The 15387-nt window shown below is 35.1% G+C and overlaps 1 protein-coding gene across 5 annotated transcripts in view; it reads left to right on the forward strand.

Moving 5' to 3' along the window:
• The window catches only part of Pcdh7 (protocadherin 7), a 407507-nt gene that overhangs the window by 253451 nt on the left and 138669 nt on the right, over positions 1-15387 (forward strand). Inside the window, exon 3 of one of the 5 annotated variants that reach the window (XM_029477352.1) lies at positions 876-1121. The exons of the other annotated variants lie outside the window; for them this stretch is intronic. Within the exon in view, the coding sequence (XP_029333212.1) occupies positions 876-958 (83 nt within the window). The 3' untranslated portion in view covers positions 959-1121. Of the gene's footprint in view, positions 1-875; positions 1122-15387 lie in introns of those variants that run through there. 5 annotated transcript variants of the gene reach the window in all.

The following is a 15387-nucleotide window of genomic DNA, read 5'->3' on the forward strand; positions in this document are numbered from 1 at the left end:
TATATATATATATATATATATATACACATATGTATATACATATACATATGTGTATATATATATATATATACACACACATACATGACTTTAGAATAAAATAAATCTTATAAAATAGTAACTATTTGATAATTTAAATATTAATTCTGATGATCATTTTACTATGTAGACATTTTTCAAAACCCATTTTTACATGAAAACATGCATAATAGTAATGTATAAATTAAAAATTAAATATATAAAGAAAGAGAGGAGAAATGTTGGGGTCAGTGGCACAGAGAGAACAGGGAGAGGAAGAAGGTTGAGTGTAACACTTTTGCCTCATTCTTGGTTTCCCTATCTTCTCCTTTTCTCTCAGACAGCACTCTTCCCATTGTTTCAGGGTAGCCTCAGACTCCATATCCTCCTGTCTCAGACTTGAGATAGAGTGCTAGAATTTTAAGTGTATACCTCTATGCCCATCCTCCTTGAAGTTATTTTACAAACATTTTCAGCCAACTTTCCTCTTTAATTTCCCTTCTAGTTTCCCTTATCTCCCTTTCTCACCCCACTTTTGCTAGCTGCTCCACTTGGGACCTAATGTTTTATCTTAAGATTTTGACCAGACCTACTTTCCTACTACTGCTCTCCCAGGATACAGAATTATGCTGCTCCTGGATCATGACACTGAGGCCTAGGTTCAACTACAGAACACACCTATCATGAGTCAATTCTGATATACTATTTCACAACTTGAAACTCTCTGAGTAATAATAAGACCAGATGCATCATGTATAGAATACCCTGTAGCGATTCAGAACAAGTTGGTTTCATTTTTCAGCTACTTAACTGACCTTGGTGTATCTAACAGTAATAGAAAATCTGTCTGCTCTTCCTAGCATTGCTTATGTGCTCTTTCACTTCGTCAACACCTGACTTGGAGTCTCATAGTGCTGGGAGCAATTACTTCACGGTAATATAAACTTTGTGTTCTAGATTTTAGAAGCGATCAAATAAAATAATTTCATTGTTTTAACACTGAGCCTTGCAATTAGAATTTCAGACTCATCACATATTCTTTCTTCAAAATTCACCTTTCCGTTTGTAAAAAAAAGAGTGGCAACTGACCTCTTGATTCTTGGGATTAACCAAACAAGACGTGCAGGAACCTTCTAATGAACTGACTTTGCTCTTTATTCCTATATTAAATCAGAGCTACAGATAAAATAATCTAAGAGAAAAGTCAAATATTTCATTCATAATACATATCTATGTCTCCACATGTGTATTTGTGTCTGTGTGTGTGTGTGTGTGTGTGTGTGTTTGTGTGTGTGTGAAGAGAAAAGTTCATGTAATTTATAGTAATGCCTGGTGGTTCTACTAATGTACTCTTTTTTTAAGTGTACGTTTGAAAATTACTGAAAATAGTTTTATATAATGCCACCAACAGAAACTGGAATTGGAGAGATGGCTCAAAGATTACAAGCACTTATGTCTTTTGCAAAGGAACCAGATTTTGATTTTAGCATCAACATGGCAGCCCATAATTATGTGTTTCTCCAGTCCCAGATCCCGTGCTCTCTTTTGACATCCATGGGCCCATATATATGCATATTTATATATATATATATATATATATTCATTTTTATTTATATAACCTAAATTATTTTTATTTATTATTATTATTAATTGAGACAGAACCTCAATGCTTGGCTCTGAATGGCATTCAACTCACTTTGTAGAAGAGGTCCTGGGATTAAAGTACTATAACATCCTGCACTGAAAAGCATTTTTTTTTACTCTGTATGTACCAGGATCCAAATAATATGTGAACAAAGATGAAAGTCGAGATTCATGAAATTAAGAAAAGTTTATTGTAGAGTCAGGGAATGACTCTTAACATTTACCTTTCAACTCAACCCTTACATCTTCAATAAAGAGTTAACATTAATTTATAGAATTTAAATCAATAAACAACATGTTGCATCAGCAACAACAAAGCACCTGTTAGTTGCCAATGTTTGAAATCCTAAATCCTAACTCAATCCATATTTTCAAAAAGAAAAAGAAAACAAATATTACTAAGACAGAACCTAAGAACTAAGATAATAACTATTTTGTACTAAGAAAATTGGTACATGATCACTGATAGCTTTATTTTTTTCATAGAATTGTATTGGGCACAGTGTTTGGAGGATTTCTAAACCCCTAAAATGTTAACAAATCTTTGTGTCTAAATGTACATGCTTTTGAACAAATCAAGTGGCCATGATCAGTATGCATTTCTTGTAGAAAGAAAACGTAAGTGACATTTTGAAATATTTTAATTGCATGTTCATAAGTGCTAGTGGATATGCCAAAGTGAAAATGGTTCCTGAAACTAATTAACGTAGCTTCATTTATCAAAAACTCTAGAGATGTTATAAATACTAATAATAGCATTGGATCAGGAGATTTCTGTTTGTTGGTAATCAATACTGATGTAGTGCTCCACACCATTGAGTCGGAGCAATCTTTGTTTGGCTTCAACAAAAAACTCCCAGACCTTCTCTACTGAGACTTTGTTATCTTTCATGCGCATCCATACTACTGATGTTGTGGATTTGAATCAAATAAACTTGGTCATTGTTTCCCAGAGTTGTGAAGTTGAAGGAATCAGTAAAACATATTCTAAGCACTACTACATCATCACTAACCTGTCAAGTGCTAAATAAATGGCATTAACATCAATTAAATATGAGTAATAAAAGATGAGCTAAGGGTTGGGAATAGTGTATGGGTCAATATTAATACAAATTCTTGCCCCATAACTTGACTCTATATTAAAACAAATACCTCGAAGTTACAGAACAGAATACCTGCAAGGTCTTCATTTGTCATCTCTTAAGAATTCTAACATTTGGGGATCTAAGCCATGGGGATTGAGTTCTAGGATAAGTGAAAATGTGAAAAAGCATTGCATTAGGAACTCTAGATTGCTTCCTCAATTGCCCATGCCTTAGTAATTGCTTGTAAGCCATTTTACTTCTCTGATCCTTAGTTTTGTTTTATGGAGATACATGAGAGTAGGAGACACTAATGCTAGGGAATTTTTCAGACAGCTCTAAGCATGACACTGAGATTAGTAACATAACAGAGACACTGACTCAGAAAAGGAATGCAACCTCAGAAGTATTTTATGGCTAGCAATGTAGCCATAATCCTCTTGATAAGTAACACCTTAAATTCATTCTGGTTTCCCATGATTCATCTCTAAAGACAAAGAATTTACTTGCTTCTACAGTAATAATAACATTTCCTGGTCAAATATAATGAAGATAAGTTAGCCAAGAAAACTCAAGTAGAATGTGGCAAAGAAAAGTAGCACCTAGATTGTTTTAGAGGTCCAGAAGCTTACTCGAGTACAAAGGGAGATGTGTCTTAAATGTGAGCTATACCTGGTTATGGCAGCCAATATGCAAGATCAGCATTTCTGTTAAAGGAAAGGAAAGGTGCATCATGCAGAGATTTTACATGTAGCCTTGTCTAGAAACTTGATTTGTCTCTGTTTTGAGCTCCAAACTAAGCTAATTATATATTGAACAGTGAGTTTCTTTTCAGGCAATAGTGTGGCTCATGATGTTCAGTGCTGTCACTCGAGGTAGATGGGTTCTAAAAGGGGATTAGACTTTAGCTATTTTAATATTGACGAAAATGGAAAGGACATATATTAGAGACAAGAACATCTTGGATGTTAGTAACATTTATTTATGAAGCTAACTTTGTGTCTTTGGAAAATTTCTCTAGTTCCCTGGCATTTCTTTTTCCTGTTTGTAAGAGAAATAACAAAAGACCCTGACCTCTAAAGCCGTGTCACAGTGAGATACAAACAATATATAGGAACAGCATGCTAGTGCCCAGACAACAGATTCTTATCAGCTTTTATCCGATTTACCTTAAACTTTTGTATACCTGGGGAAAAAAAATAACAAAGTTATTTTTTCACAGTTTATGAAATTGTAGTGCATCTTTGTTATGGTGTCGGACATGTGACTTGAGTAAGGCAGGCCCTCCAGGACTCCAGTTTGAGCTTAATTGAGAGTGAGGGATTGAGCTAAATAAGGTTAAATACTCCACTGTTCTCTCATCAACTTCTATTTCTTCTGTTAGGTTAGTATTAAAAGGACCTCAGTAAAGAGATTTGCTACAATTTCCTGACCTGAGTCAGCTTACAATGGTTTTGATGCGCCAGGTCACAACCTGGGAATATGTTAATGATTGTGGACTTTTGAAAACAAAACAGAGTTCTTTTTTATGAATCAAATAGTTTACATACGAGAATTGGAATGGGTATTGCTTCCTTTTAAAATAAGGAAAACATGGACCACATATTTAGAACTTTAGGACTTGAGAGTTTCTTTCTGCTATTGAATTTTAAATATGTAAGTTACATTTTCTTTGGCCTCCAATTGATTTCTCTTTGTCGGCTAAATGACAGCTACTGATTACATTAATATTCAAATCTGTCATGTCTTCCTAAGAGGTCATTTAATAAAAAGAGCCTCTGTTCTTCCAAGAATAGAATTACTTTACCTCTTGTAAAGATGGTTTATAGATGTCAAGGATTTTATACAGTACATGGACAAAATATATATATTTACTTGGCATCAGGTAATTTAATATTTTACAGACATTGTAGCAAGAATGCAACGCTAGAACCACAAAATCTATAGGTGATACTCCTTTTAACCTGCCCCATTACAAAACAAAACAAAACAAACAAACAACAACAACAACAAAAATAAAAATTGTATCTTGAAATCTATTATGAAGAAATGGTTGAATTGTGACAAAGGTGATCTTTGCTCAACCCACTTTTTAAAATCTAAAATTACATTTTCTTGTAGCATAATAAGATTATGTTTGACAATTGCTTCATCTTTAGCTGTAACATTAAACTACACTGAGATAGTTCAATGCTACAAAGAAATTACCACTGGCGTAAGCTATAGGTTAGACCATCGATGATTTTATTAGTGAGAACTCCAATCTTATGTTATTCTTCTGCATGCCTAGGAAATATTTCCCTATTTCCTCAAAGAAACTCTAACAATTTGCAAATAAACCAACACTCAGTCCAAAAGGGAGAACTGTCCCTTCAAGTGAAGGTAGCAGGCCTCATACTTCCTGTTCATTTTCTCTGAATGTGACTCAATTAACTCACAGATCATCTAGGATTAGGAGAAATTAATAATTCGTAAGTATTTTACCCCCAAACATATATTTGAAAGGCTCTTTTTGTCTGTTTACTTCTTCCTGCTATGTCTGTTCTTATAAAGGCACACTCCTACCATTTCTAAGCTTCCCCATTAAGATGTTGATTATCTCTACAATCTCATTTAATAACTGTAAAATGTTAAGGATGTTATGGATGCTACTTCTAGAAAATTTATCTATTAATAATTATTGAATTATGTCATTAATTGATATGATAGATCAATAATGTAGAGTTTTATTTACTTTTTACATACATTTTATAGGATTGGGGATTTAAATAGATTTCAAGGTATTTGCATATTTTTAGAAGTATCTTGACATGTAATAGTACCATAAAAACATGTTTGGTCAGTTCAAACATCAAACAAAAAAGTCGAACTTTAATGCATTATGAGCTACTAAAAATTCTCTGGAAATGCTTATTATGTATCCGGGAGTGTCTGTTTGGGACCAGAGACACTTCGAGTATGTTAGGGAACATATGATTTCCAGAGGTACCCTATGTAGCCAATAGTGCTCATTCACTAAGTCTCCATAAGGATGAGATGGAGCTACAGGAGGAATTACATTCTAAAGGTCAGGGTTACATCTAGGAAAGCATAGCATTTCTTGGAGATCCTATAAAATACCAGCTCATAAAACTGTGCATTTCATCTAATTTGTCCATATGAATTCCCACCTGAGCAACATTAGCTATCCTAGCCATCCTAGTAGACAGATGGAATGTACATGAGAATAAATTTTAAATCATATGATTAAAAATCAGGGATGTAGGTTATGGGATTCACATTATTTTGGTAATATTTGCCCACAAGCATAACAGCCCCCTGCACTGCCCTATACTCTAAAAACAGACAATTGCTAGACTCTGAATATTATAATATATTAGCTAGGTGCACAGATAGGTCGATAAAACAGAACTCTCACCAACAAACTCCTAGCTGTAAACAGTTGTCTACACTGTAGTCTGACTTAGTGTAAACAGAATTCTCAGTTTATGAGAAACCTAGCATTTTCCATATGCACTGTCATATTCCATTCTCTGTCTAATATTCATGCTTCATTAGCATTTAGCACACAGACCTTGGTTTTCTTGAAATGAAATATAAATGTATTGCATTTTTATATTTGTGAATAATATACGATTTCAGTAGATACCAAGGTCTTGTTAATGTTTTTAAGACACCAAATTCATTAAACCCCTACTCTTCTACTTGCAAATAATTTTGTGGATGTTGTAACAATGCGATTTGAAGTTTGCGACATGAATTGGCGAAGCTAACCTGATTACTTACGTATTAGTGTTGAGTGCTACCAAATTAGCAAGAGATGGTTAATGGTGTAACGCTGGGAATGGAAGAGCGCTCTCTCTGCAGCCCTCTGCAGCAATGGGAGTGTGCATGCATGCAGTGATGTTTATTCCTCATGAAACACTGAAAACAACTTGGAAGGCAAACAAGGCAAGGGTCTTAGAAAACCTGACAGCTTGATTTTTTTTTCTTATTTAAACTATGATTCACCATAAGTCCTCCCACTACTTAGCAAATCACTAAAAATATTCGTTGCAGATGATTTTGATGATCATTTATTTCTACAATCAAATGTCTCATGTAGTAAAAATATAGTGACTTAATTATGAACTTTTTATTTCTGGGTGGGAGGGGGCAGAAATGTATAAACTTGCCTTTTCTTTTTTTTTTTTTTCTTTTTGTTTTTTTCAAGACAGGCTTTCTTCTGTGTAGCCTTAGCTGTCCTGAACCTGGCTCTGTAGACCAGGCTATCCTAACTCATAGAGATCCACTTGCCTCTGCCTCCGAAGACCTGAGGTTAAAGGTGTGCACCACCACCTGCACCCAGTCTGATTTTTCATTTTTATTCCTGAAGAATAAGCTTTGTTTTCAGTTATTTTATTTAGTTTATAAAAAAGATTTATAAGTACTTGTAAGAGAAAGAATAGTAGATATATATTCTTGAAAGCTAGTCTAAGACAGTTGCACCTAAAGACAGTGGGGATAGGATTTCACTCTTTTTTTTCTAAATATTGCTTGAACATGACATCTCAGCAAGCATTATGTTTCCTAGAAATATATAGAGTCTGTAGAACATTGCAGTGTATGTGGGAGACTGCAGTAAAAACTATCACCCATAGTGTGCCTGCAGCTTGCACGTTGCTTGTCTGTTTATCCATGCAATGTCTGTGGACTGTCTGTAATTTTCATTTTCCCTGAAAATCTCTATGCTCATTAACCTTTTACAGGTGCTGCGCCATTCTGTGGAGCTGCAAATACTACAGGAATGGGCAGTGGTTATAATGACAAGCCAGGGGCAGCCCACTAACCTGTTTCTGGCACATTCTTGGGCAGTGTTGATAGAGGATTCGATGATTTATATATTTATGATCAACTTCAGGAGATAGAATGGAGCTATTGTCTGAATAAGGGCTATGTTACCCTGTTGCATGTTGGAGATGTATTTATTTCTGGTTACCTTGACAACACTTCCCTGGTGGCAGGGGGTGGGGGAGGGAGAGGAAATGGACCAGTAATGATTTAAATATAAAACCAACAGAAGTTTTCCCTCAAGATGTGACTAGAAAATTGGCAAAATTTAATCACATGCTGTTGTTTTCATAAACAGTTTTCAATAATATATATGCTCCATGGTAATGCAGAATAGAAGGTCATGAGGTTAGACTGTTGATGAATAGATTCTAATAGGTTAAAATTATATAGGAAATCAATTACACTAAGTATTGTATTATGTTGATTCTCTTTAAAATAAGGGAGAATTTAATGTGGCATCAATTAACAAAGAACAATTATAATTATTTTGTATTTTATTTTCTTAAAATTGCTTCTATTTTGTAATGAAGGGGGAATAGTTAGATAATGTAGGCTTTCACAAAACTCAAGGAAATGGGTTGCTTGTTTCTATCTTTATCTATCATATATATACCTATTTTTCTTTCTATCTATCTATCTATCATCTATCTATCTATCTATCATCTATTCATATATGTATCTATTTATCAATCTCTATCATCTGTATCATCTATCTATAATCTATCTCTATTTATGTATCAATCAACCATCTAGTTTTGAATTCAATGTTTAAGTAAAAATAGAGTACCCTCATCCTTTCTAGGTAGTGCCTGAAAATATTTTTATTTTTCAATATTACATCACTACTTCACCTTTGTGTTCTTTTATTCATAGTACAGTGATTAAAGGGCAAAGCACTCTCCCTGTGTCAAGGTTTATTGAGTACTAAACAGACCTTGGTAGACCAGTTACTTAAACGACCAGAAATTTTTCAGTCAGTGAAAGCTACTATGATTTTGACCATCACTAATGCTAATAACAATAGAGATGCTAATGATTTTACTCTATATCTGTGAAGCTATATAAAGGGCTATATACTGAGCAGAGCAGCAAGTGAGCCTGCTTCTTCTACTCAATCATATTACAGTGTGAAATACTGTTTTGTTCAATTTTCATTTTATTCAAAAGCTCATAAAAGTGTCTCACTCAAATTATTAACATTGAAAATCCTTTCCCCTTTTTACTAATGACCACAAACTAATTGTCTATAAGCTCTGCTTATGCAATGAAGAGAAACTGAAGCTGAGTACAATATGAAGAGAAAAAATGTCTCCTATTTTTTCTTACTAAGGAGCAGAATCCATAAAGGTAAATTCTCAGCGCTTTGTTTATCTTCTCCTCACCCCACAGAATTTCTTTAAATGAAGATATTCATTTTAGAAACCAATCTAATTAAAAACTTCTACTCTAGACTGTCACCTTTATACTGTTTAAAGTCATAAAAAATGATATCTCTTGAAATATGAAATTGGCTTGGCCTCATTCCTCAACCCAATTCAAAGGCATGCTTCACTTTTGGAAGTCATCCTTTGTATATAAAACAAGTAATTTTTTACACCTTTTAGTGCCTGGCAATAAAAAAATTTCCAACATAGATCAGTAGAAACAATGTCAAGAGATTTGATCATGCCCATTGCCTTTATCAGAAGACATGGGATGGTCTTCTCACGTATCATAAGATAACAAATCTCTAGTATAATTTGGGGACAACAAATTATTTCCATATGTTCAGTCACTTACCTAATTGAAAGATAATTCTAGGATCATTTTTCCTCATAAACTTCTAATCACTAAATTTAATAGTAAATTAATTTATCAAAATACTTACCTGCCCATTGTGACAACTAAGCATTTGAAATATGGCTATAACTATTAAAACACATGAAATTTAAAACTAATAAAATAATATAAAATATCCTATTAATGGCATCACATTGATAATTTTTCCCATACTGTATCAAATAAAATGCAGTAAAATTAACGTCATTTTTTTGACTAACCTTTAGTGTCTTAAACATTGCTACAATGGTATGTTAACATACCTTTCTGGTTCATATTTATGGTACATTGTATTCATGTTAATTGATATAGACAGGATAGTTTGCATATACATAAAAATACCCAACAATTAAGGACAAAAACAGTGAAGCAACATTTTCTAGTGTTATTGTAATAAATCCCTATATCGTTGTCTTAACACAACAATAAGTTATTCTGTTATATTTTTTCAGTTCAGAGACCTAAAGGGAATCCCACTGGGCTGAAACTAATGTGTCAGCAGGGCTAGGTTCCCTTTGAAGAAATTAAGGGAGACTTATTTTATTGCCTTTCTACTATCCACTATTTAGCATTTTATTCATCTTCAAAGCAACTTTGGGATCACCACTTACAGCACTGTTATTTTTCTGATATTCTTTTCTGATTCTTATATAATAAAATGACTATGGAACTACATCACTCCTAACTGGACAATCTAGGCTGCTCTCCCATTTCAGGATCACCTGATCTGCTGCTTTAATTCCTCTTTGCCACATAAGTAGATATACTCACAGGGTCCCAGGATTAGAATTAAAGCATTTATATGTTTCCGTAACTCTACTAACCACAATGTTTATACCTTTACTTTTATTTAATATAATTAATACAAATATAAAATCCATCTTTCCTGTGTTTGTTTATGTATAATCTACTATGTATATCTATGTATTTTTTTCTTCCTCACAAAACCTCATTGTCTCTCTTTAAACTTTCCATTGTTTTCCTCTGGTATCATTTTTTTCTTATGATCTACATCCAATAAAAGCTTCAGTTAATTTTTATCTCATAAGTCATAAATAAAGGCTAGAGCATAGCCACATTTAAAAAAATAGGTTTCATTTTTAATTCACTACTTTTGATTAGAGGAAAAATCTATCCAAGTTTGCTGTAGTTTGCTATGTTGCTGAGGTAGATTGATAAGTGATACAGCAGCCATGTAGGGAAGACGACATTTGTACTCCAAAGGACACATGTTTCAGCAAGGGAAAATCAGTCGACCTTTTATGAAGAAGAAAATGCTTTGAGACAAAGGTGAATAAAGGAAAGGAGAAACCTATTTCACTCTAAGAGTCTTGGTTATTTGAACACACCTTTTCAGACTTTTTGAGTCTACCTTGTGGCATATGACTGTTAAATGAAAAGTAAGTTTCCCAGAAGCTGGAGAAATGTGGCAGATGTTTGGCAATACTGCGTTTTAACCTTTGGATATAGGAAAGGTTAACTTTTCTAGTCAGCATACACTGTATTAGATCACACTTTACTTTCCATATTGTTCTTGGATAACTACACATAATTGCAAGACAGTTGTTGAGAGTAGCGCTAAGAGTCAGGATTTGACCATAGCATTTTATGAGAGTTTTTCAAAGATGATAACCCACAATTTAGAATTACGGCCATCCATAAGGTACCATATACTAAGATGCAGTCCTTATATATATTTTTTTCTGATTTTCAGTAAGGATAATGGTTTACCTTAAACATGGGAAAATTACTCATTTACCATATCTTACACATAAATCTAAATACAACTAGAAAGCAATTGCTTGAACCCTAACAGTCTTACCACTGTTGGACCAGCATGCATCATACCTGATAGGCTGATAGTCCATGCTGCCGAGAATCAATATGGCTGTTGGCAACAATTTTCCATCAGCAGATGCATAGCATAATTTTGTACTATGAATGCTAGACATCAAGGCAGAAACTTCCAGTTCAACCCTAGCTTCATTGTAGTATCTTCAGCAATAGGGACATATCATTAGTTCTTATATGTGATCACCATTAGTGAAAATGTGTTTTATTTTATTCGGACCATAAGAAACTTACTGGACAACAGGTGACTTCTATTTGGTATTCGATTTTCATCCAACAACCTTAACCATTTCCCTCCATGCGGAAGCCTTCCTTAGAGCTATCTGCTATCAATACTCTTCTCCACTCTCCCCTGTGACTTTCCGATCCTGTAATGTACCTAATACTCAGTCTTATATAACAGGCTCTTTGATTTTTCTTTTAATGAAGAATGAGTGAGCAGGAGATCTAAAGACTCACTATCATCTACTTCAAGCAACTGTCAGTTTGCTTTGGAATACAAAAGCAAGCAGGATTCTTAACACAAGTTTAGCAAGGCTCAGTAAAGCACAAAAGATTCCATCACTTGTTTTGTCAAGCAAGCAGTATTGGAGCAGCCTAGAGGATGGCACAGTCTTATTTAGCTAGGTGTACACACAATTATTCTCCATGACCTGGCCTGCTTACTTCACTTGCACCTCACTTGCAGGGCTATTTCTCATCTCCCACCCATGCCTGGCTTGTCATAGTTGGCTCATACCCATCTGATAGCCAAGGACTCCAGGACTTGATTCTTGTCTTCTATGCTTACTGCTGGAGCCTTCTCCTTGGTTGTGATAGATATGCTCAAGGCTAGAGCTGTGGCTATGGCTGTGGCTGTAACCATTGCTTGTTTTTGGGCTATATCTTGGTTTCTAAAGGGCAGAGACCTACACAAACCACCTCTACACACCTCATACTATCATATGATGGAAAAAATTATATAATATGCCCTGAGAGGATGACATTCCAGCTTTAGAGGTAATCTTTTAAAAGCTTAATCTTCTCATCTGTTTTATCACTTATCTCTCCCAGAAACTATTGTTGAGGCTTTATCACCTTCTAAAAGCTCAAGAGCAGAAAACTTCATCTGCCAATTTTTTTCCTCACTGAAATTCTGGCTTAATATAAATCTTATCACATTTGCTTTTAGGTACCACTGGCTATTTTCCTTATTTCCTCTCCTTCTTGTCCTCAAATGCTTTGGCCCTTTGCTAACCTAATTTATACAAAGTTCTAAATCATGCAGATTCTGCAGCTTTTACCAAAAGAGATCACATACACACACACACACACACACACACACACACACACACACACACAAACAAACACACACACACACACACACACACACACACACACAAAATGTGGCTTAGTAAAGACATTAAAATTTCACAGGAGTCCTGGTCATTTGCTGGATTGTTTTCTCTCTTAAGTACCCTGTGAATGCAGAGTCCGGTTTGGCCAAATGAATTGAACGTCCAACCCCATTTCTCATATTATAAATTCAATCAGTATGCTTATCTTTCCTCTACTGACTCCTAGTCTGTGGTTAGTCATGTGAACCTCAGCCAATGATAACCAACTTCTCCTTAGGACTCATATAACTCAATCCTTCAGGGGCTGGTTTTCCTGGTATTGTCTTAGGATATGCACCCTTTTTCTCAAAGAGTGATTAGTGGTCATAGTCTCTAACAGTCCAGGACACTCAAACAGATCTCTAGCCTCTCACCTTCACAACTTCACAAACCAGGCTGTAAAAGTTCCAATGCAAGGAATTTATTCATGAAAATTTCCCTGAATCCTAGAACTTCTTTTACTGACCCATTTTGATACCTCTCTCCCATTATACCAACAGAATCATGGACATTTGTTCCCTTTCTCTGTAGTAAATGTCAGAACCGATGTGTATCTTAAAAACTTCTCTTTTAGTCTCACCGTACTCACTGCCTGATTTGTTCTAAACTTTTGAATCCTAAGAAGGGTTCTTCATCACATGAAATTGATCTCGATTTTTCCCCCTTCTATCTTGCCAGCTGTCTGAATCAGCAAGTTCACAGTAGCATCTATGTCATCCCTTTTCTCCACCTTTCATTCAATTCAAAAGTTAAAGTAGATAGTGTAACTGCATATCTCCCCGCCCCCTTCTAATTCCTCCACTGTGTGGATAAACTTTTTTCTGGATAGATGGCTGAGCCCCAGTTCCATGTCTTATTGTTCATAGCAAAAATGTCTACTCTTCTACTGCATGTTCAAAAATCGCAAGATATACTCTTGTCTGTCTTCCCTCTAGGGGTCATTTCTGTACTCATATATTAAACCCCATTTACTAGGTAGACCTGGCACATTGAGGGCAATGGCCACTGTGGGATTTTCCGTGCTGCAGAGATGCTACCCTCTCCAATGGTTCAGCTTACTTACATGACTTATTGCTCATAGCAGAGATCATGCAACTGCTACTCCAACAGGGAGGTATACCTTCCCATAGCACGTGAAGAAAGGAAGCCATACAGAGATTATTTCACAGACGGTTCATCCTCAGATGTATCCACATCAGTCATTTGTTTTAAAGCCTTTTATAGGGGTCATGGAACAGCTTCTTCCGAACTCATATTTAATGCTATTACATCTCTGTTGGGGTACCAGCTGTGTGATTTTCCTAGAAAGATCAAATGCCTGTTCACCTCAGTTAGGACACAGATTATTGACCATTCAGGTCTATCTTAATGAGCCAGTGAATGATTTGGGATCAGTTACATCAGGAGCATTGATGAATCTCAGGTACCTGTGACAACCATTGCAGAGCTCATGGAGCAAGGGTTATAAATCACAAATACTAAATCCCTAGATCTTTGGCAAACCAGAAGGGAAATCTATCAAATAACACTGTCTTCCTCAGTAATTGTTTGATGATTATAGAACTTGGGGAAAGGGCCTGATGAGTTAGGTAATGTTTTAGTTTCCCGATCCTTATCGCTTGGGAGAGTTCTAAGTATCATGCATCTCCCATTTCCTTCAAGGGGCAATGTTTCATTCAGGAAGACGTATCTACATGTCAAGAAGTTGTAAATGCTGTCAGCATACCCAAGTTGATATTTTGAGTGGTTGTATTGAGAAGATATTATAACTCTCTTCACTATTTTGTCAGTTTAATAAGGCAAAAAGTGGAATGATCCACTATGAGAACAGTTCTCCAACTATGGTCTGTGAATCAGAGACAGAGATATTCCCCAACTACTGGCAAAAAATATCACTTGTCTGGAGCTCATTGTAGACTTACAGAATATTTTAAAAATTAATATGAAGCAAACAACCCACAAAGTAAAACAAAAAAACCTATGAGCATGGAGTCTGAAATTCTTCATATAGGTGACAGATACTTGGCAGTAACATATTTAAATAAGATAATATATAATGAGCAAAATTGTTGTTTGGGCAAAAGAAGAGAAAATTTAAAATTTGCAAGTAGAAAAGAAGTTATTAACATAAGGAAAATGATGGGTCTCTGGTCAGTTGTTTCAAATTGTCCTTGATAATTCTGCTTAACTAAGTTGGAGGATGTGCTATTGTGCTTGTGAGGCAGCTCTTTAAAGGATCCTGCATGGATGCAATCTTAATGGTCTCTAGGCTTCCATACAAGAAGAGAAAGAGGGGGAGAACTGAGAAAGAGAAGAAGGAGGAGGAAGAGAAGGAAGAAGAAGGAGGAGGAGAACTGAAAAAGAGAAGAAGGAGGAGGAGGAGAAGGAAGAAGAAGATGTTGCAAAGCAATAGATTTATGAGTAATAGAGGAAAGGGACAATAATTTTAAGTATATTTCTGAACGTGCAGAGGAAGTCAATAGCATATATTTACCTGAAAAGCCATCTGAACAGAGCACCTCTACTATAGCCTTCATTAGTTAATGTCTTGCAAAAGGTTATTGAACAATGCATCTGAAAATATTTACAGAGGGAATACTGAAAAAAAAATGACTATGGTTCTTCTTTGAGAGATGTAGGACCAAAAGATATATTACATCATTTCAAATATAAAATTGCAAGTCTCTGTACTGTTTTGCTATCAGCTACACCAATTAATGCAGATGATGCTAATTAAAAATGAATTTAGAGAGTGATTAGGTTCTCTT

The sequence above is a fragment of the Mus caroli genome, chromosome 5 (genome assembly GCF_900094665.2).
Source record: "Mus caroli chromosome 5, CAROLI_EIJ_v1.1, whole genome shotgun sequence".
NCBI classification, from domain to species: domain Eukaryota; kingdom Metazoa; phylum Chordata; class Mammalia; order Rodentia; family Muridae; genus Mus; species Mus caroli.